The following is a 23,038-nucleotide window of genomic DNA, read 5'->3' on the forward strand; positions in this document are numbered from 1 at the left end:
GAGTAAAATAGTCCAAATCCTTCTGAACGCTGGTTTTGCTATAAAGCGAAGTAAGGTCAAGGGACCTGCGCAGGAGATCCAGTTTTTAGGAATAAAATGGCAAGATGGACGCCGTCAGATTCCAATGGATGTGATCAACAAAATAGCAGCTATGTCTCCACCAACTAGTAAAAAGGAAACACAGGCTTTCTTAGGTATTGTGGGTTTTTGGAGAATGCATATCCCAGATTACAGTCAAATTGTAAGCCCTCTGTATCAAGTAACCCGGAAGAAGAACGACTTTAAATGGGGTCCTGAGCAACGACAAGCTTTTGAACAAATCAAACAGGAAATAGTCCATGCAGTGGCCCTGGGGCCAGTCCGGGCAGGACAAGATGTTAAAAATGTGCTCTACACCGCAGCCGGGGAGAACGGCCCTACCTGGAGCCTCTGGCAGAAAGCACCAGGGGAGACTCGAGGTCGACCCCTAGGGTTTTGGAGTCGGGGATACAGAGGATCTGAAGCCCGCTACACTCCAACAGAAAAAGAGATATTGGCAGCATATGAAGGGGTTCGAGCTGCTTCGGAAGTAGTTGGTACAGAAGCACAGCTCCTCTTAGCACCTCGACTGCCGGTACTGGGTTGGATGTTCAAAGAAAGGGTCCCCACCACACATCATGCAACCGATGCTACATGGAGTAAGTGGATTGCACTGATCACGCAGCGAACTCGAATGGGAAACCCCAGTTGCCCAGGAATTCTGGAAGTGATCATGGACTGGCCAGAAGGCAAGGATTTCGGAATGTCACCAGAGGAGGAGGTGACGCGTGCAGAAGAGGCCCCACCATATAATAAACTGCCAGAAAATGAGAAGAAATATGCCTTGTTCACTGATGGGTCCTGCCGTATTGTGGGAAAGCATCGAAAGTGGAAGGCTGCTGTGTGGAGTCCTACACGACGGGTTGCAGAAGCCAGTGAGGGACAAGGTGAATCGAGCCAGTTTGCAGAGGTGAAGGCTATTCAGCTGGCTTTGGACATTGCTGAGCGAGAAAAATGGCCAGTACTTTATCTCTACACTGACTCATGGATGGTGGCAAATGCTCTGTGGGGGTGGTTACAGCAGTGGAAGCAGGGCAACTGGCAGCACAGAGGCAAACCCATCTGGGCTGCTGAGCTATGGCAAGATATTGCTGCCCGGATAGAGAATCTGGTTGTGAAAGTACGCCATGTAGATGCCCACGTACCGAAGAATCGGGCCACGGAGGAACACCAGAACAACCAGCAGGTGGATCGGGCCGCTAGGATTGAAGTGGCTCAGGTGGATCTGGACTGGCAACATAAGGGTGAACTATTCATAGCTCGGTGGGCCCATGACTCCTCAGGCCATCAAGGGAGAGATGCGACATATAGATGGGCTCGTGACCGAGGGGTGGACTTGACCATGGACACTATTGCACAGGTCATCCATGAATGTGAGACATGCGCTGCGATCAAACAAGCCAAGCGTTTGAAGCCTCTTTGGTATGGAGGGCGATGGCTGAAATATAAATATGGGGAGGCCTGGCAGATTGATTATATCACACTGCCACAAACCCGTCAAGGCAAGCGCTATGTGCTCACAATGGTGGAAGCAACCACTGGATGGCTGGAAACATACCCTGTGCCCCATGCCACTGCCTGGAACACTATCCTGGGCCTTGAAAAGCAAGTCCTGTGGCGACATGGTACCCCAGAGAGAATTGAGTCGGACAACGGGACTCATTTCCGAAACAGCCTCATAGACACCTGGGCCAAAGAGCATGGTATCGAGTGGGTGTATCACATCCCCTATCACGCCCCAGCCTCTGGGAAGATAGAACGATACAATGGACTGTTAAAAACTACACTGAGAGCAATGGGTGGTGGGACTTTAAAACACTGGGATACACATTTAGCAAAAGCTACCTGGCTAGTTAACACCAGGGGATCTAACAATCGGGCTGGCCCTGCCCAATCAAAACTTCCACGTACTGTAGAAGGGGATAAAGTCCCCGTAGTGCACATGAAGAATATGCTAGGGAAGACAGTCTGGGTTAGTCCTGCCTCAGGCAAAGGCAAACCCATCCGTGGGATTGCTTTTGCCCAAGGACCTGGATGCACTTGGTGGGTGATGCGGAAGGATGGGGAAGTCCGATGTGTACCTCATGGGGATCTGATTTTGGGCGAGAATAGCCAATGAATCAGATTGTGTGCTGTTAATTGCTATCGGTTGTACTACAAGTAAGGCACAGGGATGATGGGATAAGAACTGATCTCAGCAGCTGGCGCCCAGGAGTTTCCTCAAGATCTACATCTTCAGCCTACGGACGGCGTGCATGAGCCACACCAGGTGCACCAGTCACAAGCTCCGAAAAATACAGCATGCAACAGACCAGCACCACCCAGCATCTCACCTGCCCTGAGGGACTGTTCTAACAGATGGAGCCCAAAGCCGTGGATTAAAAGAACTCAACGGACACTTTGGAGGGATGGCCCATAAACTAAGGGCATTATATGTGTGTATATATATATATATACATAACAGGGGAAAGTGGTGGCAATCCATTGGAACCTGCTGGGCATGGCATAGATGGTATGGAATAAGGGGTGGATAATGTCCTGGTTCTGGTGGGGATAGGGTTAATTTTTCCTGGTATTCCATGCCATGTGAGCGACGCCCACCCTGAGCTGCTGGGGGAGGGGGCAGGAAGTTGCTGCTTAAAAGTGGGCTAGGGCGTCCCGGGTCTGGCCGGCGAGCGGCGGGGGAGCGGCGGTTCCGTAATCGTGTTTGTATATTCCCCTATCCGTGGTGTTGTTGTTGTTTGCCTGTTCCCTTTGCTGTTCTGTTAAACTGCCTTTGTCTCAACCCAAGAGTCTTGCCTTTTCTTACGATTCTTCCTGTATTAGGAAGGCGCGAGCGAGCGGCACGTGGTTCTTTGTTGCCGTCTGAGGCTAAACCACGACACCCCCTCAACAGAGCAGGGGGAGAAGATAGCATGGGAAAGCTCATGGGTCAAGATAAAGACAAGGCGGGAGGTTGTGTACCAGTTAACATCATAGGCAAAACAGACTCGACTTGGGTGTTATGGTTTGAGAAAACCCATAATAATTTATTATTGTTTAGACAATTATTCTGTCACCCAATCACCCCTCCATACCCAGAAAGGGGAATCGGGGAAAGCAAGGAAACATGAGGGTTGAAATATAAATAGATTTAATAGGATAAGACTAAATAATTAACAATAGTACTAAAGAACCAGCGTTGATCCCAATACCAATATAAGACACACAAGGATTGCACTCAGCCAATTCCACCAGCAGGAAGCTGTGCGCTCCCAGCAGTGGACAGCAAACGTGGGACACTGCGAGTGCAACGGCTTCGGGAGGAAGGGAAGGGCTCAGGGGTCCGGCACCGGGGCAGGGAGTTCTCTGGACCGCCGCCATCAAGTGGGGGAGAGAGAGAACTTCTCAGCAAACTTTCTAATTTATATCGAATGTGACATTCATGGTATGAAATAATCCTGTTGGCCAGCCTGGGTCAAGTGCCCAGGCCATGCTCCTCATCCCTGCACCTGGCAAGGCTTGAAAACACTCAAACCTTGAATCCCCCATAGCCTAACTGGCTACACAGTAAATATTTCCATGAATTCAAGCACTCGAGTCTTCTAAAAGTGCAGTTTTCCCCAGCATTAGAAGATAAGTTAGTCCTGTGTTGCTCAAACCAGGACAATTGGGTAAAATTAATTTAATTTGTTGCAAATTAAAATAGATTTGGATAATGAGAAGCAACAACCAAAAAAAAAAAAACAAACCGAAAAGAAAACACTACCACTCCCTGACACCACTTTCCCATGCTCAACTTCGCTCCCTCATTCAGGACTTGTCTGTCTCCTGTGACACAGGGGGCTGGGGAATGGGGTTTACAGTCAATCTATAAGAGCTCCTCTCTGCTGCTCCTCCCTCCTCATACTTTCCCCCTGTTCCAGCACAGGAGGGCTGCAGTCCTTCAGGAACTGCTCCAGCATGGGCTCGCCATGGGCTGCAGGGAAATACCTTTTCCAGCTTCTGGAGCACCTCTTCACCTCCTTCTTTGATCTTGATGTTCACACTGCCGTTTCTGACACTTTTGTTTTCCTCCTCTGCCTGCGCAGTTTTGCCCTTTCTTAAACCTGTTTTCTGTGAAGTGCCACTATCTTGCCTGAGAGGTTGGAACTAGATGATCTTTAAGGTCCTTTCCAACTCTAACTGTTCTATGATGCTATGACTCTGTAAGGGGCTCAGACATGTCCTGGTCCTGCAAAGGGTCCGTTGGAGCTGGCTGGATCCAGCTGTGTCTGACATGGAGGAGTCCCTGGCCTCTCCTCACAGAGGCCATCCCTGCCACCCAAACCTTGCCACATATACCCATTACAGTCTTCCTTCATATTGCTCTAGTTGAAAGCAAAGACTGCTGTATATGCATGTTTATGGGATGTCAGCAACCTGCGGAACCTCTTACTGCAGGTGGGATGAGCTTTCAAGTGTACTAGACACTGCTTAGGCCTAGAGAAAGTGTGCTAAAGACTTGTGTGCCATGATGTGTAAGCAGCCATAATAGAGTAAGGTATGCCATTTTCTGAGGGGCTTGTGTTGTATTTACATAGAAATTAAAAGATATGATTTGGTCATTAAGTAGAGGATGGCAGTGTGGTTTCATTAACCCATCCGCTGTTGAGGAGAAACATGGCTACTGTTGGAGTTTTATTCTATTACCAATGTGATTTGCTAGTTCCTTAGGCAGATGAGACTCTCTCCATTGGTAATATTTGACTGACATGCTTTCCTCTTATAACAGATCATGGTAATGTCAGATGGCACATCGTTCTCTTCAGGACAGAGCCTTCATCTCCCCAACCTTCCCAGTAACTCCCTGTCTTTTTCGGAAGTGAAGAAGAAATCATCTCATGGGTCAAAGGTGAGACACGCTTTGCTAGAAAATACTTGACCCCGCAGTGCTTTCCCTAGGAATATACTTGAGAAAAAAAAATATTTATAGGTATTTTTGCAGTCTCATGACATAGTCCAGTGATAATAGGACTTGACATTTCTCTGTGGTGAACTTACTTTTCATCACATGAAAACAATGCAGAGCAAGGGTGGCTGTGAGAAGTGCCAATGAAGGTACTGCTTTTCTGGTTCTTGTACATGCACGATTGTTTTCCTCCTTTTGCAGAAGGAATTCTAATGGTGTGTTGTAGTATTAGGGAATTTTCATGATGGAAGTGCGATCTACAGAAATGTGAAGAATATGGGAAAATACTATAATAATAATAATAATAGCATTTATTAAGTATTTTTGAATACTATTTAAGATAATTGAGTAGAGTGAAGCTTGAAGTTGCTTTCTTTAGGATTTTTAACTCCGTTCGAATTTCAGGGTTTAATTCTTTAGTAGGTGTTTCAAAGACAGCAATGTGTCATCAGGCTTTAAGACATCAAATTGAGTCCCCAACCTAGAACATAGTGAAAAGGTATAGTCCAGTGAACCTTCTGAGTAGTACAAGTGGACTTTTCTGAAACAGCAGATGATTTCTTCAGTTTGACAAAATGCATTAATGTTGTGGGAGAATAAAGAACGTCTTGTAATTTATTCAAATAAGAAATGCAACACAATGACTTGCTTCATAAATGAATTAACATATATACCTTTTCTCCATTCTGTTAAATTGTTTGGGTTTTGATTTTCTTTCTTAGCATCTTGTCTGTTTGGAATATGTTACTTAACCTTGCAGTGAATGTACTGCAAGGGGCAGTACCCATTTTTATCAGTAACTTTCATGTTCTGTTGCTGTGCCAAATCTTGTATCTTCTAAGAACTATGAGTATGCCTAAGCCTGTCCATTGATAAGAATGTATCACAACAGTAAGCATAAATGGAGGGGATTAAAAAAAAGTTATTTAACATGTTCCTGCCTGGTTTGCATCGTATCTGAGTGCCTCACAATCTCTAATGCAGGTCTTCTTGTGACATTTAAAGGATATGTGGTTGTGTGATTATTTTTGTTTTTCTAATGAGGAGCTGAGGTAGATTGAATGTGAGGACTAGACTGAAGGCACTTAACTTTGGCATGCTAAAATGACTGCTTAATGCCTAAAAGGAAGGCACCTGGCTACACCAAAGTGATGCAAGGTGCAGAAGATAATTGTCTGACTGCTTAGACTAGGATGTGTCTCCATCTACTCAGAAGCTGAAGATGGGTTACTTCAACACTTTATGATCTATAATAGGGGTTCTTGTGAGGTTTGGTAGCTCTCTGCAGTTCAGTTTCCAATCACTTCTTTGGATTTGGCTGTAATGTTGATTCACCCATGTCTCGCGTCGTGTGACAAAGCAGTCATACTGAGCTTGGCCTAAATAAGCAACCCAAACAACTGCAGAAGGACTTTAGGGATGTACAGACATGATACCAAGTCCTACACTAAAGTTCCATCTAGTAACTGTACACCCTGGTAAATCTTGAATCTCTAGCGTAAATTCTTTCATAAGCCAGTGCTAACCTGGGATATCCTCTTCAGCAGCAATACTATCTATTTGAAATCGTTCTTTTTTCAACTTTGTATGCGGTTCACTGGAGTTCTTAATAGTGGGAAGAGTTATATCAGTGCGCTGTTTCTTGCCAGTCCATGAGAATATTCAATTTTTACCCTCCGCCAACAATCTTTGTCTCTTCCTGTCCAATATACACTAATGACCAACTCTTCTTGTTTCTCATAAAAAAAGAGTTGTAAATATCTGCCTTACTGAGAATCATCATCTGTTTTTGACAAATTGAAACACAAATTAACCTTGGTTTTAGTATAACAAAGAAGTTTGGGGGTTTTATTATAAATCCTGGGAGCTGGGAACCCTTGGATTTTTGTCTTTAGGGTTTTTGTTTTGGCTGAGGGGCAGGAGAGTTCCAGCCAGTATGTAAATAGATTTTTGTAATTTGGAATAACCCTAGTGATGGAACAACTTCAGTGTCCAAATTTCATTTAGATATGCCTCTAGAATAGGAGCCATTGGAAGATCTTGGTAGTTCTTGGGTGAAAGTTGTCTGTACTGTGGCTGCATCTGCTCCAGGTGTCTGTACTGGGTGATTTGAGGATTTTTCTGCTGCAGCAGTAGCCCTTTGATGTGCTTGGCTTGGTTCTGGTTTGTTTTGTGTCTGTGAATACCAAAGTAAACTTTCAGGTCGGTTTTAAACTCTTGCGCGTGGGAAACCAGAACCAAAGAATATTTGCTTACCCATTTGCCATTACAAAACACCACATAGACTCTTTTGGTTAGAGGAGAATTGCAGTCAAGATAGTAAAACCAGTGCAATGAAGTGGTTTAGCATTCACTTATAAAAAAGTACAATGCAGTATGAAGTGAGAGAGAACAGTCAGTTTGCTTTCTGTCACATCCTCTTCTGAAATATGTTTTAAAAATTCAGAAGTTTGTATTCTTGAAGTTCCGTGATTTTGTGTTTAATTTTATGGAGATGATATTAGTGAGCCCCAGTACTTTCATTCTAAAACAAAGCTTTAGTCTTGGAAATACAGAGAACAGGCAGAAATGCATGAAACCTTACTTTATGCATTTTTCCAGAATATAAAAATAGCTGCAGGCTAGCTACAGATACTTGTGTTGCTTTTAAATCAGTTGTATTACTGTGCCTGTTTGTATTATGTAAATACCACATCCACAGAATACAGTGGAACAGCTCGATTCGTTTAGTTAGGAAGATTATGTCTTTTGGAATGAGTTGTATTGTCAGCTGCAGTGAAATGAGTGGTTTTTATAAACAAAAACCCAAAAGCTCTTATTCCTGTGTGTGACCAGAAAAAAAAAAATCAATCGCTTTATGCTGCCTCTTTTGGCTTTCTCTGTCAAACCAGTGAGCCTGGTAATTCTCCATCTGCTTCTAATAGTCCTGATGTCATTGGTCATACTAGTTTGTTGGGCCGGATGAGCTGAAGTGTGGAAAGCTTTGTAAATGTGCGATACTGTAATAATCTGTAAGAACTAGCAGCAAGTAAATTCACCTCCAGCATGCAGCTAGCAAGTGGAAGAATACGATAATGTTTGTGGAGGCTTTCAAAATGTTAGATTCCTCCCGACCCCCCACCCCCAGTTAGTATTTTTATTCAATAATAAACAAATTTGTGTTCAACAGAAGTCTGAATTTCCTTGAGCAAGTAATTCCTTTTACATATTTTCCTCCTCTTTTCCTCTTAAGAGCGGGAGGCATCTTTGAGACTAATTCTAGTCCATTGGCTTAAGATGGACACATTGTATCAATAGGCATAACGTTTGAAGAAATGCTTTTTTATTACAAATGAAAACAATGCATGTTTTTATGATCACTAATCCTAAATCAGTAGCCTAAACCCAGTACAATAGACTGGCATGGCCATGCCAATGTGCTTGGTTTAATGACTTCATAAAATTTAATGAATCACCCCTCCCTCCTTCCCAGCAACTCCTTCTTTTGCTAATTAGGTTCCTCATGTCTGTCAGCAACTAGAGAGATTTGACATGATTTCCAGCGGATACTGCTTGTTCAAACTCACGTTCAACCAACTTGGGGATTACACGGTGTGAAGTCAGAATCCGGCCCTGCAAGATATACAGAGAGTTCAACACCGTTTCTTGAGGTGTAGTTACAGAATTCTTTTAATCTGCAAATGTTTACCTATTGAGCAGCTGTCACAGTCCGTTTGGATCTCTCAAATTTACAGAACAACCTACTCAGTGATTTAAATTTTATTTCATGGGTTCATTAAGAAATACAAGAAACAAACACAAGGACTAGGGCACAGTCCCCTTTGCGCAGACTAGTTTGTCACATGAGTTCACTTATTCACTGCTCAAGTCATACAGTTTCGTAATTTAGAACATGTAAGGCTCAGTCCATGCACTCAGGAGCAAAAATAATAAATAAATAAAATTAGTTACCTAGCCAACGGTGAGGGTGCTCGTCCTTCCTCCTCTCACCATGTGCGTGTCCCCGTATCACATGGGAAACACGAAAGCCTCAGCAATCCAGCTGCTAATGAATCCATTTCAAAAACTTTTTTTTTTTCTTGGTAAGTTGATGTTTTATACCTTCTGACTTGGAGCTGTGGTTTATGTAATTTCCATAAATTAGCAGATTGTGACGAAAGACGATGGCTGGAGGACACAGCAGTTTGCAGGTGGTCATGGCTTCGTAATGGCCCCTTAGCTCTTTCTGGCCGCCTGTCCTGCCTGCCTGGTGCTCTCACTGCTCCCAGCATACATCAGGCCTTAGCATGAGTTGTGTTAGCCAAGTCTGAGCAGGAGTTGAGTGCAACAGTCACAGTAGCAGTTTTTCTCTGTTGGTAAAGCTTCAGATTTTTATCATGCTTTCTAAAATATTTATTTTTAAAGATCTGTTAGTACTGCTTTATGAAAGGGGATATATATCTAGAAGTACTATATGTACATGGTGTCATTGGGCTTAAGAAAAGAAAACATCTGCAGTTATTTTAACAGGCATATAATCCTCTGTATTATTCTTTTTAAGTTTGTTATGCAATGTATCAAAATCTAACATTCACTTGGGTTGCTTCAATATTTGTTGAATGCACAAATGTAAGCTATGGTATGTAAATATCTTACCTGTCAAAACCCCACAATCTCCATTTTACATAATGAGCTTGAGAAAAAGACTGTTTTGTTTGTCCATCTTAGCAGAAGGACATCATTCACTCTTATTCCTTGCAACAGTTCTTAAGGTGGGAAGGAAAAGAAACAATTAAATGGGCTGTTAGATTTTTATAAGTAAGAAAATGGTTCAAAAGTATGTTCTGATTTTCAATGAGATCTGTGCTGTACATGATGTGAATATATAGACACATTTCATTCCCACCAGCCTTCCACATTTCATCATTAGGTTTGATATAATTTTACCAGTGAATATAATTGGTTTTTTTCTGTCTTAGAAATTTTATGTTTGTCTTGCTGTTTCCTCTAAGTCATTGTTGGCTTCTGTTAGGCTCATTGCAGAAATTTAAATAAGAAAAGATACTTTTTGTACTTAGAGAATGAATGCAGATATAAAAGCAATGGGTTTGCTGTCATAGTGAAAGAGTAGCTCTCAGGGAGTATGGCAGGGTTGTGTGTATATATATATGTGTGTGTGTGTCATAAATATGTCATATACTTGTACTATGATTTCTATGAAAACATCAGCTTCCATGTTGTTGAATGAGGAAGGAAGTCTGGTTTTAAAATTGAAAAGGCAAGAAAGTTCTCAGGTTCCTATTGGTTTTAATGCTGCTGCACCCCATGACCGATTTCACAGCTCTCGTATGTTGGAAAACCACTAAAATGAGTCTTTCCTTTTGGAGTAATTTAAAATACGTGGTAAGGAGACCAATAAGAAGCATAAGGATTCCATCTAGTTTATTAATGACACATATTTTATTCCCCCTCGGGGCAACGCTTACAGCTCTGGCATGATAGAACAAGATGTGAAGATAAAAGCATTAATAATTAGTTCATATGTCAACTTTTGGGGCTGGTCTTGCATCAAAGTATGGAGCCTTTTTTTTTTTAATTTAAAAAAAATCACCAGGAAAGGAGTTTTGATTAAAGTAAAACATCTCAAGGAATGACTAGTGCTTTTTTTGTTTTTTAATTACTGGAAATAAGGGAAGTGCCTTATGTTCAGGCATTCAGATGTCATCATGGTACTGTTCATTGTTGATGCTTCTGCCCATTGTTAATGATGATGCATATATACTACATAGATACAGTTAGATTTCTAAATCTGACTGAAAAATACATTTGCAGTACTGATGCAAGAAACATCTGATCAAAAAGCACAATTGAATAATTTGTGCAGCACTGTGTGAAAACTCAGTCTTTCACTAATAGTTAAGGTAATGGGAAACTAGTTAAAATAAGGGAAAAACAGTTCAAAGTAATTATTAATTAATTGTTTCCACCCATTGCTACAGAGAAGGAGACACTGCTCTTTTTGCAAACATGATATGTGTAAACCATTCAGGTGACTACAGTATTAAATACTGGTTTAACACATCCCGGTCAGACAGTCATAAGTAGTTAGTTATCCACCAACAGGAAGCACACAAGCGGATGAATTCTCAGTCTTAATTTCTCCTCTTGTTGACACGACCTTCATTAAACAGGCTAATACTGCTTTGTTTTGTGGGGTTGGTTTTTTTCCAGAGCAGTTGTGACTGTATTTTTAATATTAGTCAGCCCCTGTGGAGGTTGAGGCTGGCCATGTCCTGCTCTCATCCTTCAGTTTCCAGAACACTGTTGCTGTCCCATCTATGTTCTGGGTAAAACGGTGGTTAAGAAAGGGCTAAGAAATGAAGAAAAGCTAAATGTGTTTCCTCCTCTGCAGTTCTGTAAATCTGTGGCAGTGTTAGACAGCCAGGCACACCACATCTGCATATATAGAATCATAGTACGGTTTGGGTTGGAAGGAACCTTTAAAGGTCGTCTAGTCCAACTCCCCTGCAATGAGCATGGACATCCTCAACTAGATCAGGTTGCTCAGAGCCCCATCCAACCTGACCTTGAATGTTTCTGGGGATGAGGCATCTACCACCTCTCTGGGTTGTAGATGCCCCATCTGTGGTTTAATCCTGGACGGCAGCTAAGCCCCACGCAGCTGCTCACTCACTCCCCTCTGGTGGGATGGGGGAGAGAATCGGACTTTCAGCTTTGCCTGAAATGTCATCAGGAGCACTTGTTTTGCTCTGATCTTGAAGTAATTCTGTTGACAGTATATGGTTCCTTATCCTGATCTTTCTTTATGATGTGGGTTTTTTTTCTGATAGCTAACAGTCATGGTTAACGTTTCCTAAACTCTCTTCACATTCATCTTATGATATTTCTTAAAAAACATATCTAATTCTCAAGATCAAAGCTAACTTGTGTGCAGATATTGACAAGCAGTGGTAATTGCTTATGTTTCACCACTTTGTAACAGGTAATTTGAACAAAATGATGGGATTTGTATCTGTTCTTGTATAGGTATTTTCAGTTTCTGGTTGTCAACCTGCAGTTCCAAATTTTTAATATGAATCCTGTGTCTATATTGTGTCTGTCTTTTGGGACTTTAAGTGTTCCTTTTTCCCTTTTTTCCCCCTTTTCCCTTTTTTCCCATTCCCTTTGTAAAATTGTGCATCTGCTTTTTGCAGGACCCAACTAGGATTCTGAACATAAATAGCAGCAGCAGCAGTAGTAATAGTTTTTCAAAGACCCACAAGTTAACAAAGGAGCACAAGGAAAAAACTTCTAAAGACTCAAAAGACCATAAAAGTGCCTTCAAAGAACCTTCCAGGGAACACAGCAAATCTTCCAAAGAATCCTCTAAGAAACCCAAAGAAAACAAACCACTAAAAGATGAAAAAATAGTTCCTAAGATGGCTTTCAAGGAACCCAAACCCATGACCAAGGAGCCAAAATCTGAAAACACCCCCATCCTTACCATAACAGGTGGGCAGCAGCAAGACAAGAAGACCCCCACAAAAAAGCCCTCTTTTCTGGACTCTGATGAACCTTCTGCAAAAAAAAGAAAAAAAAGTGGCTCGGATTCGTTACTTAAAAGTTTTTCTAGCGCCCCACCGCTGATTCTTACTTGTTCAACTGACAGAAAACAGACAAAGGATAGATCTCAACTCAAGATGGGGAGAGTCAAAATTGAAAATGATGCACTGGAAAAGAAGACAGCTGCTCTGCCACCGTTTGAGGATATTGTAGATGCCAATGATTCTGACATGGAGGAAAACACATCCTCCAAATCTGAAGTAAGTGGTGTTGGGTTTTGCTTCATATGTGTTGAGTACTCACAATCTGTGTGATTGTGTACTATATTTGTATTTTCCCCTTCGTTTCTCCTATATACTGGCAGATTGTTCAAACTGAAGAATGTAGACTGCTGGCTGCTCAAACTTACGCATGTTCTAGTTGAATTGTATTGCTTATTTAAGACTACTCAGTTTATAAATCTGTCAACATTATGACGAATGAGCATATGGGAGATGGCTATAAATAATATTGCTCTTTTGATCTTGTTCTTTTGAGTTTTATGCTTCTTGTGAGATAAAAGGAAATTGATTTAAATGCTTGTATTTCACACCCTGAGTGTTTGTGTTCAGATGTTAGAGAATTCAGTAAATTCAGGAAAGGGTTAACAGTAAATTAGACTGTTACTTGTTGTTTCTCCGCTAAAAAGTGTGGTTCTGTGAGTGATGCCAGTTTTGTGGAGGAGCAGGAGTTCCTAGAATCCTCACTCTGATGAGGAAAGTCTGTCCAGAGTAACAGACTTACCCAAGAAGAAAGACTGTTTTTATTGAAGTCTGCTTTCCTGAAATATTTGTCTACTATGCCTGCTCATCTGTTGCAAGCTCTTGATGATTAGGATTTTAATCATTCTCCTAACAGACTCCAGTCTTCAGAAGCATCTTTCGTAGAGAGTTGAGTAGAGAAGGAAAGGGGTGGGAAGAGAAGGCTTGTTTGGTGCCTTTTTTGTGCTTGTGGCTTGAGATAGTGTGCCTGGGAGAGAGGAAGTCTTCCCAACCATGGCTGTTGAATTCTCTCCTGTTTTCGGTTGTGCGCCTCTGTTACTGCCATCAGATTCATAGCCCTGCTTGCCCTCTCTGGAACAGACAATAAATACCTTGCTGTGGGGAGGTGTCAACATTAGATTTTTACTTCACAGAAACTTGCCATGAGGGAGAAAGTAATTTATTTCTGAAGTGACCTTTTAATGACTGGTCCCTTAGGGCACGCAAAGCCTATAAAATTTAGGTTTGGAATAAGACAGGCTCCACTTTACAGCATGGCACTGGTGATATCGTGGTTGAGGTGGCATTCTCGTTCTGGCTTAGAACTTATGAATTTGTCTTTAAACCTAAAAATATTCATGTTTGTCAGCCTTGGTGTGAATTAATTTTTAATGTCTTCAAAAGAAGCTGAATCTTCAATTTTAATTTATGTCAGTACCCTTTAATACTCTCTACCTACCCTCAGTATAGCTGGCTAATTAGCTTAGATTTTGCTTTCAGGTTTCCTATTCATTCAATAGGTGCCATAGTGTGTCACCCTTGTGTTTTTCATAGGATGTACTGCTGTTCGATGTCCATCTGCATTTGACCTGCAGGACCTAAGGGGTGCCTTAATTCTGTACTAAAAAAAAAGCAGATTCAGGGCTTTCTAGTTCTGCAAGCCACTGGTACTGAGAAGGTAAACTACTAGAGTCCTCTGAAAGAGAAGCAGCTTCTGCTGCTCTGGGCTCTGGTGTATTTTAACACTGATATCCTGGATCATGGAACAGATAGGTCTTCAGTGGGAGGGCCAGTGTGGCCCACATCTCTGTGGGTGAAAGGCTGTCTGCCGCTTTGGGACAGCGTTCATTAATAAATCAGGCTGAGTATGGCTCCAGTCAGTGACTGGATACTGCTTAGAAAGTCAATAATATACTTATTTTTAGAGAAGATAGCTAGAAAACCTGGCATAATTCCCTAAGATGCCTGTGTATTCACACCATTATTAGTGTTGTGGGAGAAAGAGCTGGTCAGCCTGGTTAATGAGTGTCTTCAGAATTTCACAGTCAATCCTTCTACACTTCATTAGCTTTAACCATGGAGCCCAATGAAAGGTGATCGAGCAGTGTAGTAGAGGTAATTCTGTATGTTGGAAAAAATAGTTTGAACTTTTTGTATGCGTTGATTTGTTCCTAAGCATTTTAGGAAAAGGAGTAGATTTTACAGCTAGGCCCATAAAGGGTATATTCTATAAATATAGTCATATAATTTTTTTTTAAAAGAGAGAGAGAAAAGTTGCAACTTTACATAGAGAGTAAGGGTAATGAAAACATAATAATGCTTTTGTTATAGAGGACCAGTTTCTTTCAGGTCCATTAATGCTTCATGATACTAACCAACATAGGTGCCTGAATCTGGGGAGACACCTGTTCAGTGGCATATTCTGGCACAATAATATGCTATAAAATTCAGTGAAAAGTTATTTCTTACTCTGGTACAGTTACAGTGGTGGATATCGTAGTATTGATGGACAAAGAATATATCATTATTTAGGAGTATATTCAGTGCTAAAGTATCCAGGATTTATTCCTAAAGTGTCTTTAAAAAAGCAAAACGACAAAACCCAACTCAGCAAATTCAGATTAAATATAACAAATCGGATTGCAAATCAGCACCTAAAAGAAAATTGTCAGGATACCACAAAAATATTAACTTAAGAGTCAAATGCATTTTTTTTTCTATTTTAAGTTACATCAAGTTACATGACATAGTGCATGAATTGTTGTAATAAAAGTATGAATAACTTTGCTAAGAATTTTGTGAGGACGGTATTTTCTTCACTCCATGTAGTAAGAGATGTTGTCATTCTCGAACACACATGTCCCAAAATGGTGACTGTTCACTTTGTTGATATTAGCTCATATGCAACAAATTTGTAATAAAAGATGTAAGAGCTGTAGCTAAGGTTATATTACTTCACCTAGGATGATTTTATTTGCACTCTTTTATATTTTACAAAGAGTTCAGTTTGTCAGAAGGTACACAAAACCAAGTAGTTTTTGTGTGCATTTCTTTAAGAAAAAAAAAAGTCACGGGGAGGGTAGAGATCTTTATTTTGGAAGTTCTGGAGGAGTCTTCCCTTGGCAAATGTTCATTGCTTCTGAATTTTGCCCATTAACTTATTTTCTTGTAATATGTGAGAAACAAGTTAAGAAGTGGGACATCAGCAGCCACATAGTCAATGTTCAAATGAATTCATACTGCTTTTAGCAAACGTATTCACCAGAAGCTAGAACTTCATGCAAAAGTAAGTTTCTTCCTATTGCTGGTCACGCTGAAGACTGTTTTCAGTGCTAGGTGTAGTCCATGATCAGTTCTCACAGAATCACAGAATGGTAGGGGTTGGAAGGGACGTCTGGAGATCATCTAGTCCAACCCCACTGCCAGAGCAGGGTCACCCAGAGCAGGTTGCACAGGAACACATCCAGGCGGGTTTTGAATGTCTCCAGAGTTGGAGACTCCACCACCTCTCTGGGCAGCCTCTTCAGTGCACTGGCCAGTAAAGAAGTTCCTCCTCATGTTTAGGTGGAACTTGCTATGTTCAAGTTTGTGCCCATTACCTCTTGTCCTGTCGCTGGGCACCACTGAAAAGAGCCTGGCCCCATCCTCCTGACACCCAGCCTTTAAGTATTTATAAGCACTGATAAGATCGCGCCTCAGTCGTCTCTTTTCCAGACTGAAAAGACAAGTCCCTCAGCCTTTCTTCATAAGAGAGAAGTTCTAGTCCCCTAATCATCCTCATAGCCCAAATTCTCAATTGTGAAGGCTGGGTATGGGTTTTTAAATTAAGCATAATGTCCTGAGAAGTCCTCATGGTAACGGAAGCTGATGAGCATCATTAAACGGAGGTGCTGTTTCTCTGGGTTGGTGATACCAGAATGAAGTGCCGCTGCTCCCCTGATTTCTTCAGATACGGCCCTGCTCAGTGAATAGAGGTGGTGTGTATCCTTTCAATTAATGGGCTTTCATCTCAGACAGAAAAGCAGAGTGTGCTCAGCCCTTCTCAGTATTGGTATCGTGCTCTACCTAGTTCTGGGTAGTCACACTTGAAATACTAGCCTTCACCTTCAAGAAGTGGAGGAGGTAGAGGTTTAGGACCCCTCAAGAGAGGTAGAGCATGTCTGACAATGGCTAGTCCACCCTCTGAGCTGTCCTTTAAAATGCGGGTTTAAGAACGCGGCCATTAGCGTACTGTTGCCTCGGGGGCATTTAAGAAAGCAAGACACTGTCCTCTGATGTCCTGCAGTCAATCCCTGTTTTGAGCTCCAAATACCTTTGTAAAATTACAGTGAATCACATCCTTGCTTAGTGATAAACTTTCTGCCCCTGTTTAGTAGCCTTTCTGTGTATGACTTAATGAATAAGAGCACATAATAGTCATTTCTCTGTGGTGTATTTGGCATATGCTGTAGCGTGGTGCACTGCTGTGTTTATTTTATCTCTGTTTTTCTGTTGACTTTGCGCTGTTGGCAATTGAAACATGTGTCTCCGTTTCTCCTCACACTGCTTTGTTGAGTATCACTTTTCAAATACGGCCCTGATTTAAAGTGTGTTGGACTTCAGCATTAGTGATGGGCTTTGTCTTCAACACAGTGTGGGTCTTTTTAGAGTCACATGAATTAGAAAAGTTATTCAAGAGTGACATGTAGTATATTCATAACTATCCATTACATATAAGGGCTGAGGAATTATTTTACTGTCTTTGGTATGAAGCATGTAAAGTACGGTGTGGAGTGAAAGCATGTCAGATTTATCATTTTATTGAGATGTAGGAATATTAGCATAGTCCACTGGAAAACTCCAAACATTTTGCTTTTAAATTCAGTGCCATATGTTTTAGTTAAAGCTCCATCTGTTTGCTTCCTGTGTGGGACAGTGCAGCAACATGATAAAAAAAAAAAAAGGACTTGACCATCATGATTTTGTTGCCTGTCTGATCATGAAATAGGATGATGTTCTCATAACATTTGCATGAGCTGCAAATTGATTTGTGAGATGGGCCGGTAGAGAGTTTTGGATCTGAGTGAGGCATTTTCCATGGCCAGAGCTGCCCCTTCAGGGCTGTGGAGACATGTCAGAAGGGGTGCTCTGATACTACTTGTTTATTACCAGTTTTGCTGGGCTGGGTAGGGAGGAAGAAATGGTGCACAGCTCTAAATGAAGCTGCTGCAGCAGAAAGACGCAAAGGAGATCAAGCAGACCATGCATACATGTTCAGGTGTTAACAAATGCTCTCAGTGTATCTCCAGTTGCAGTGATCTGTATAAAAACTCTTAAATCTGCTGTGCATGAGAGCCGTTTGTTGATGGATTGTTAGAGAATGCATGTGGCTCTGTTGGATGAATTTCTGCTCCTGGTGTGATTATTTTGCATGTGATGCGTATTGGCTTTTTTCCCTTCCTGCCTGTCTATGTCCCTGCAATTGTAGCATCGCCATTAGTAATAGGAGCAGCCTTTTGGCATGTCGAAGCCTATGGAAATACAAATGGAGCAGAAGTGCATGCTGGCGAATTGTGACAGCTCAGGGGTGAGGAGTTTCAGTTATTAAAAGCAGAGTACTTTAGCGGGTCTTTTACCTTTGGAAAAAAATGCCAACTCCTTCTGAGGAAGTCCATTACAGAACAATGACAATATAGCAGTGATCACATTGACTTTGGGTTTGTACTTCATTAACTGCTTGCCTGTCTTAAAGCACTCTTGAAGTTACAACATGAGTACCTTTTTAAAGTAATCCATAAAATGCCACTTTGGATCTGGCCCGTCATCTATTAATTTGCCTGTTACAAAAGTGGAAGAACATTTTGAAAACCCCCGTGGTCTTGTAAAACCTCCAGGCCCTTGTTAGCTGAAAAATCCTGCTTTCCGCCAGGGCTGAGACCCAAAGTAAGATCTCTTTCAGATAATACTTAAAGTTAGAAATAACAGTAGTGAAATAGAGCTCTGTGTGGAATTTTCATGTAGTCACCCAGGAAATAGTAGAAAGCTAGGTTTTAATTTTTTTGTCAAACTGTGAGTCTGTTAAGATCTTTAATAACCCCGAAGAGGGTTGATACTGATGATGTCCTTCATTGCAGGCTGGGCACTGTGGGTTTGCAGCCTGCCATATTCTTAGAATCTTTACTTCTTGCATTTTAAGCAACGAGGCTGAGACGATTGCTGTCAAAATGTTAAAGATAGGATATTTTATTTTATTCATGATCAGGGGAGATCTTCTTGATACAGGTTTTGTTGCCTTGAATTGACTTTATCTACTTACAGACGTTATGTTGGGATCCAGAGAAATGGCTCCATGTAAATAAAATCCAGCTCCTGCTAGTTATCAGCTGAAATAGTTGAACTATGTCTACAATACTTAGATCGATCCAAGGCTTTTATGCCCTTTTATTTTTTATGTGGAACCATCAAGTTTACAGTTGTTTTCTTTGGCAACATTGGCATGTTTTACTCTTGTGCTTTTGAAGGTTTGCTGCCAAACTCCCCATGAAATTCATTAGATAATTTTCGTAATGCTTCCCACTCAGACGCTTGTAATGTAGTGATGACTGATGTGAATTCTCCAGGACACACCATAAACGCACAAGTCAATTTTTACATCTTAAAGACTGACTATTCCCCTGAAGTTTAAATTTTATCAAGGTAGGATAAAGGCTGCCTGAACTCACTGTTGCCATGAGTGTATCATGTATCATGCCCATGTAGAATTAATGATGATTCATTGCCGGCTGATGAGGGGGTGCCGTTCAGCTCCCCCTGCTGCGGAGCACTGGGGCTGTGCTGGGTGTTGGCACTCAGTGGGGCGGATGCTGCGGGGCTCTTTCGGAACGGGCAAAGGATGCTCCTGATGGACATCATGCCCATGCCCCAGACTCGATGGTGATCGTGGCTGTGTGTCACTGTTCTTCCTGTACTGACATGAGCCTATGACCCTGGTTCAGAAAGTGAAAGCAGATGTAATCCAGCAGTGGCTCTTCCTTGCCCTCTGTGTAGCTGCCTGCTCCCTCACGGCAACAGCCTCCGCTCCTTCTCTGCAAAATCACAGCATGCCAGGCAGCAGGTACTGTTTAGGGAAAGCCTCTTGCCTGCAACTAATTCTAACAATAATTTGATTATTCACTAGGTGATTCTGTACTACCACACCAGGAATAGAAAAACTGTCATTCACTTTAAGAAGTGTTGGTGTGAATTTGGTTTAACACACTGCGTAGTGCTGTCTTACTTGGCTTAGTCAATGCCTTAGTACAGCTGATGTTTTTGTTAGAAAAAGATGTTGTAGAATGAATTTTCTTCACACTTTTTCCTACAAACAAACAAAAAGCTTTGAGTAAAACGTTAAGTTTGGTAGTAATTCCTATAAAACCTAACATTTTCTATGAAAAGCCACTAAGCAGGCTTGCATCTTCCCTTAAAAGTAGAAATCCTTCTCTGACCAACTGAAAAGTGTAGTTTGTGCTTCCGCTGGCCTTCCGTACCTTAGTGGGGTTTCTAATGCTGCTCTCTGAGCAGCAGTATCTCGTGCCATTTGTTCCCATTTGGGGCTGAAAACAAGTTGGTGCATAGAATCATAGAATCTTCATCCCACACCAAAATCACACACCCAAAAAAAAAAAAAAACCAAAACAAAACCACAACCAACCAACCTACAATCTCTGCCACTACAGCATGCCCTGAAGTGCCACATCTAGACGTTTCTTAAACACCTCTAGGGATGGTGACTCAACCACCTCCCTGGGCAGGCTGTTCCAGTGCCTGACCACTCTTTCAGTAAAGTAATGCTTCCTAATATCTAATCTAAACTTCCCCTGCCGCAACTTCAGACCATTTCCTCTGGTCCTGTCATTATTTACTTGGCAGAAAAGGCCAACACCCACCTCTCTCCAACCTCCTTTCAGGTAGTTGTAGAGGGCAATGAGGTCTCCCCTCAGCCTCCTCTTCTCCAAGCTAAACATGCCCAGCTCCCTCAGCCTCTCCTCATATGACCTGGTCTCCAGACCCCTCACCAGCCTGGTAGCTCTCCTCTGGACATGCTCCAGCACTTCAATGTCCCTCTTGTACAGAGGGGCCCAGAACTGAACACAGCACTCGAGGTGAGGCCTCACCAGTGCCGAGTACAGAGGCACGATCACTTCCCTGCTCCTGCTGGCCACGCTATTCCTGAGACAAGCCAGAATGCTGTTGGCCTTCTTGGCCACCTGGGCACACTGCTGGCTCATGTTAAGCTGGCCGTCCGCCAGCACCCCCAGGTCCTTTTCTGCCGGGCAGCTTTCCCAAAGCAAGCGTATAGCTTTTGTGGTCAGACTTCTTTGTTGTAAGACTGTGGCTATGAAGGGACCAAGAAATTTGCTAATTAATGCTGAATTAATTCCATTGGAAACGATAGTCCTTGCACACACGCGTAGCAGGGCAAGACAGGGCTGTCTGATTCTAGAACACATATGTAGGGTTTTTCAAATTATCTTTAGACATGTTAACCTGTTCTTGTTGTGGATGTCTGAACCTCCATGAAGGAATTTCTTACTGTGCACTATCGTGCTGGCAAAAGGAAATGATGTTCTGTGTTGTAGGAGTTGATGTTTCAGACAGCAGAGTTAAAAGATAAGGATAAATGGAGCTATTTGCACTTGTCCGAATCTGTTTAAATATCCACAAAACTTGTATCATCACCTCAGAGCAACGTTAACAGGAGAATGTTTGAAGGTGATGGCTAATATATACCCCATCATCAGGAGAGCTGTGTTTTGTAGTTGAGGTTAACAGGCAGCTGCACTGGTGCCCAGGTGCCCCAAGGAAAGAGTACCAGAAGTACTCTTACTGGAAGTAAATCAAATTACTTTGCTGCTTTGTGTGGGGTCATTTTACGTATTACCTAAATAGTGAGAGGAAATTATATATAAGTCCAACCTGTGTGTTTTTAATGATTCAAATTATCAACCACAAAGGTATTATGGTTTAAACCATTACAGGAAAAGAGTAGATATAGGCTGTAATAATTATAATTTCTTTCTGTGTATGAATAATCTTTTTCCGTTGCCCATGCTGCTTTAATGCCGTTCTAGTTAATACACTGTAACTTCATTATATGGATGAAAAGGACATGGTTTCGAGATCGTGCTTATTGCATTGCATCTTCCACAAGAGGAGTAAAATATCATGAGTGGGCAGGAATATGAAGCAAAAAGCCATGGTCTGAATATTCTGGACAGCAATGGTTCAGTTGCAAAGTTTCTCGGGTTCAAGGCAAAAAGGAAAAAGCCACTCTTGTTGTTCTCAGTGACCTAAGTTTGTTTTGGCAGTGGACTGTTAGGAGTAGATAAAATTTTATGAGTCAAGTGCTTACAATTTTAGCCAAAAAAAATCAGCTTGTAGATGTAATGGTTCAATTTGATTTATTTGTGCCATATGCAGCCTTTTTTATCCTTTGAACACCGTAAAACTCAAGATCGATTAGGGTAGTCAGTCTGTGGGATCTTAATTTAGCCAATATTTTAAATAATAATAGTTAGCCAATATTTTTAATAACTTATGTTGCCTGTATCAATTACATTACAAATATATTACACTACATTACAATGGTTTGAGTGGAGTGTAGTTTAAAACTATTGGATATTCTTATGTTTTAAAGAGGTTTTCTTTATCTTATGTTAGTAACTTGCTACACCTTATGAAAGAGTTACAAAACTCTTTCTACTAATATAAAGCTGAGATCATACAATAAAAAACCTATTTAAGTCTCCAAAGCAGGGACAAGGAGTTTTAAATGAGTATTATTTTTTGTAGTAATTTGTAAAAGTACACGTGAAGGCAAAGTTACAGCACACAGATCTGTCAACTGTGAATGGTAAAATGCCAGTAAGACGACAGCAATCTGTTCTGTGGGTTTTTTTCAGAGAATCAGCATTGTATAGTTCTGTATGTATAAAATATGCATGATCTTTTGTGAAAACTACTAGACAAATACATGATAATATTAGCATAGAGCAAGTGCTTAGGAACAATACTGATAATGCCTCAGAAATATCTATACATAAAACAGTGTGTAGAGCATACTGTTGCCAACCATGACATCTAAAAATCATTGTTCAGTCTACAGTATCACAAGATGGGCTAAAAATGGTGAAATTTGAAAAATAGTTTGAGGGACTTTGTTTTGTTTTAGGGACTCAATAATTTTTTAGGGTACAACATAGCTTTTTGTACTTTTGTCTCTACAGCTTTTTGCTGGAATTGCAATACACAGAAATGAAAGCTGAAATTTTCAGTAATCATTTAAATCCCTGGAGTTAAGTTTGAGAAAAAAAGTAAATATAATGAGGCCTGCTGTAAAACTGACAAGGCCAACAAAGACGGCATGGAAGAGCTATGCTAGATCTCTCTACAGTCTATGGTGAAATTTTGGACAATTTTTTTTGTTTTGTGGGACATTTGTTCAGGA

The 23,038-nt window shown here is 41.4% G+C and overlaps 1 protein-coding gene across 2 annotated transcripts in view; it reads left to right on the forward strand.

Annotated features, from left to right (window-relative positions):
• Positions 1 to 23,038, forward strand: part of MLLT3 (MLLT3 super elongation complex subunit) — a 139,459-nt gene that overhangs the window by 84,608 nt on the left and 31,813 nt on the right. For both annotated transcript variants that reach the window (XM_054185856.1, XM_054185857.1), the window contains exons 5-6: positions 4,832 to 4,951; positions 12,202 to 12,810. In XM_054185856.1, the coding sequence (XP_054041831.1) occupies positions 4,832 to 4,951; positions 12,202 to 12,810 (729 nt within the window). The remainder of the gene's footprint in view (positions 1 to 4,831; positions 4,952 to 12,201; positions 12,811 to 23,038) is intronic.

The sequence above is a fragment of the Rissa tridactyla genome, chromosome Z (genome assembly GCF_028500815.1).
Source record: "Rissa tridactyla isolate bRisTri1 chromosome Z, bRisTri1.patW.cur.20221130, whole genome shotgun sequence".
Lineage (NCBI taxonomy): Eukaryota > Metazoa > Chordata > Aves > Charadriiformes > Laridae > Rissa > Rissa tridactyla.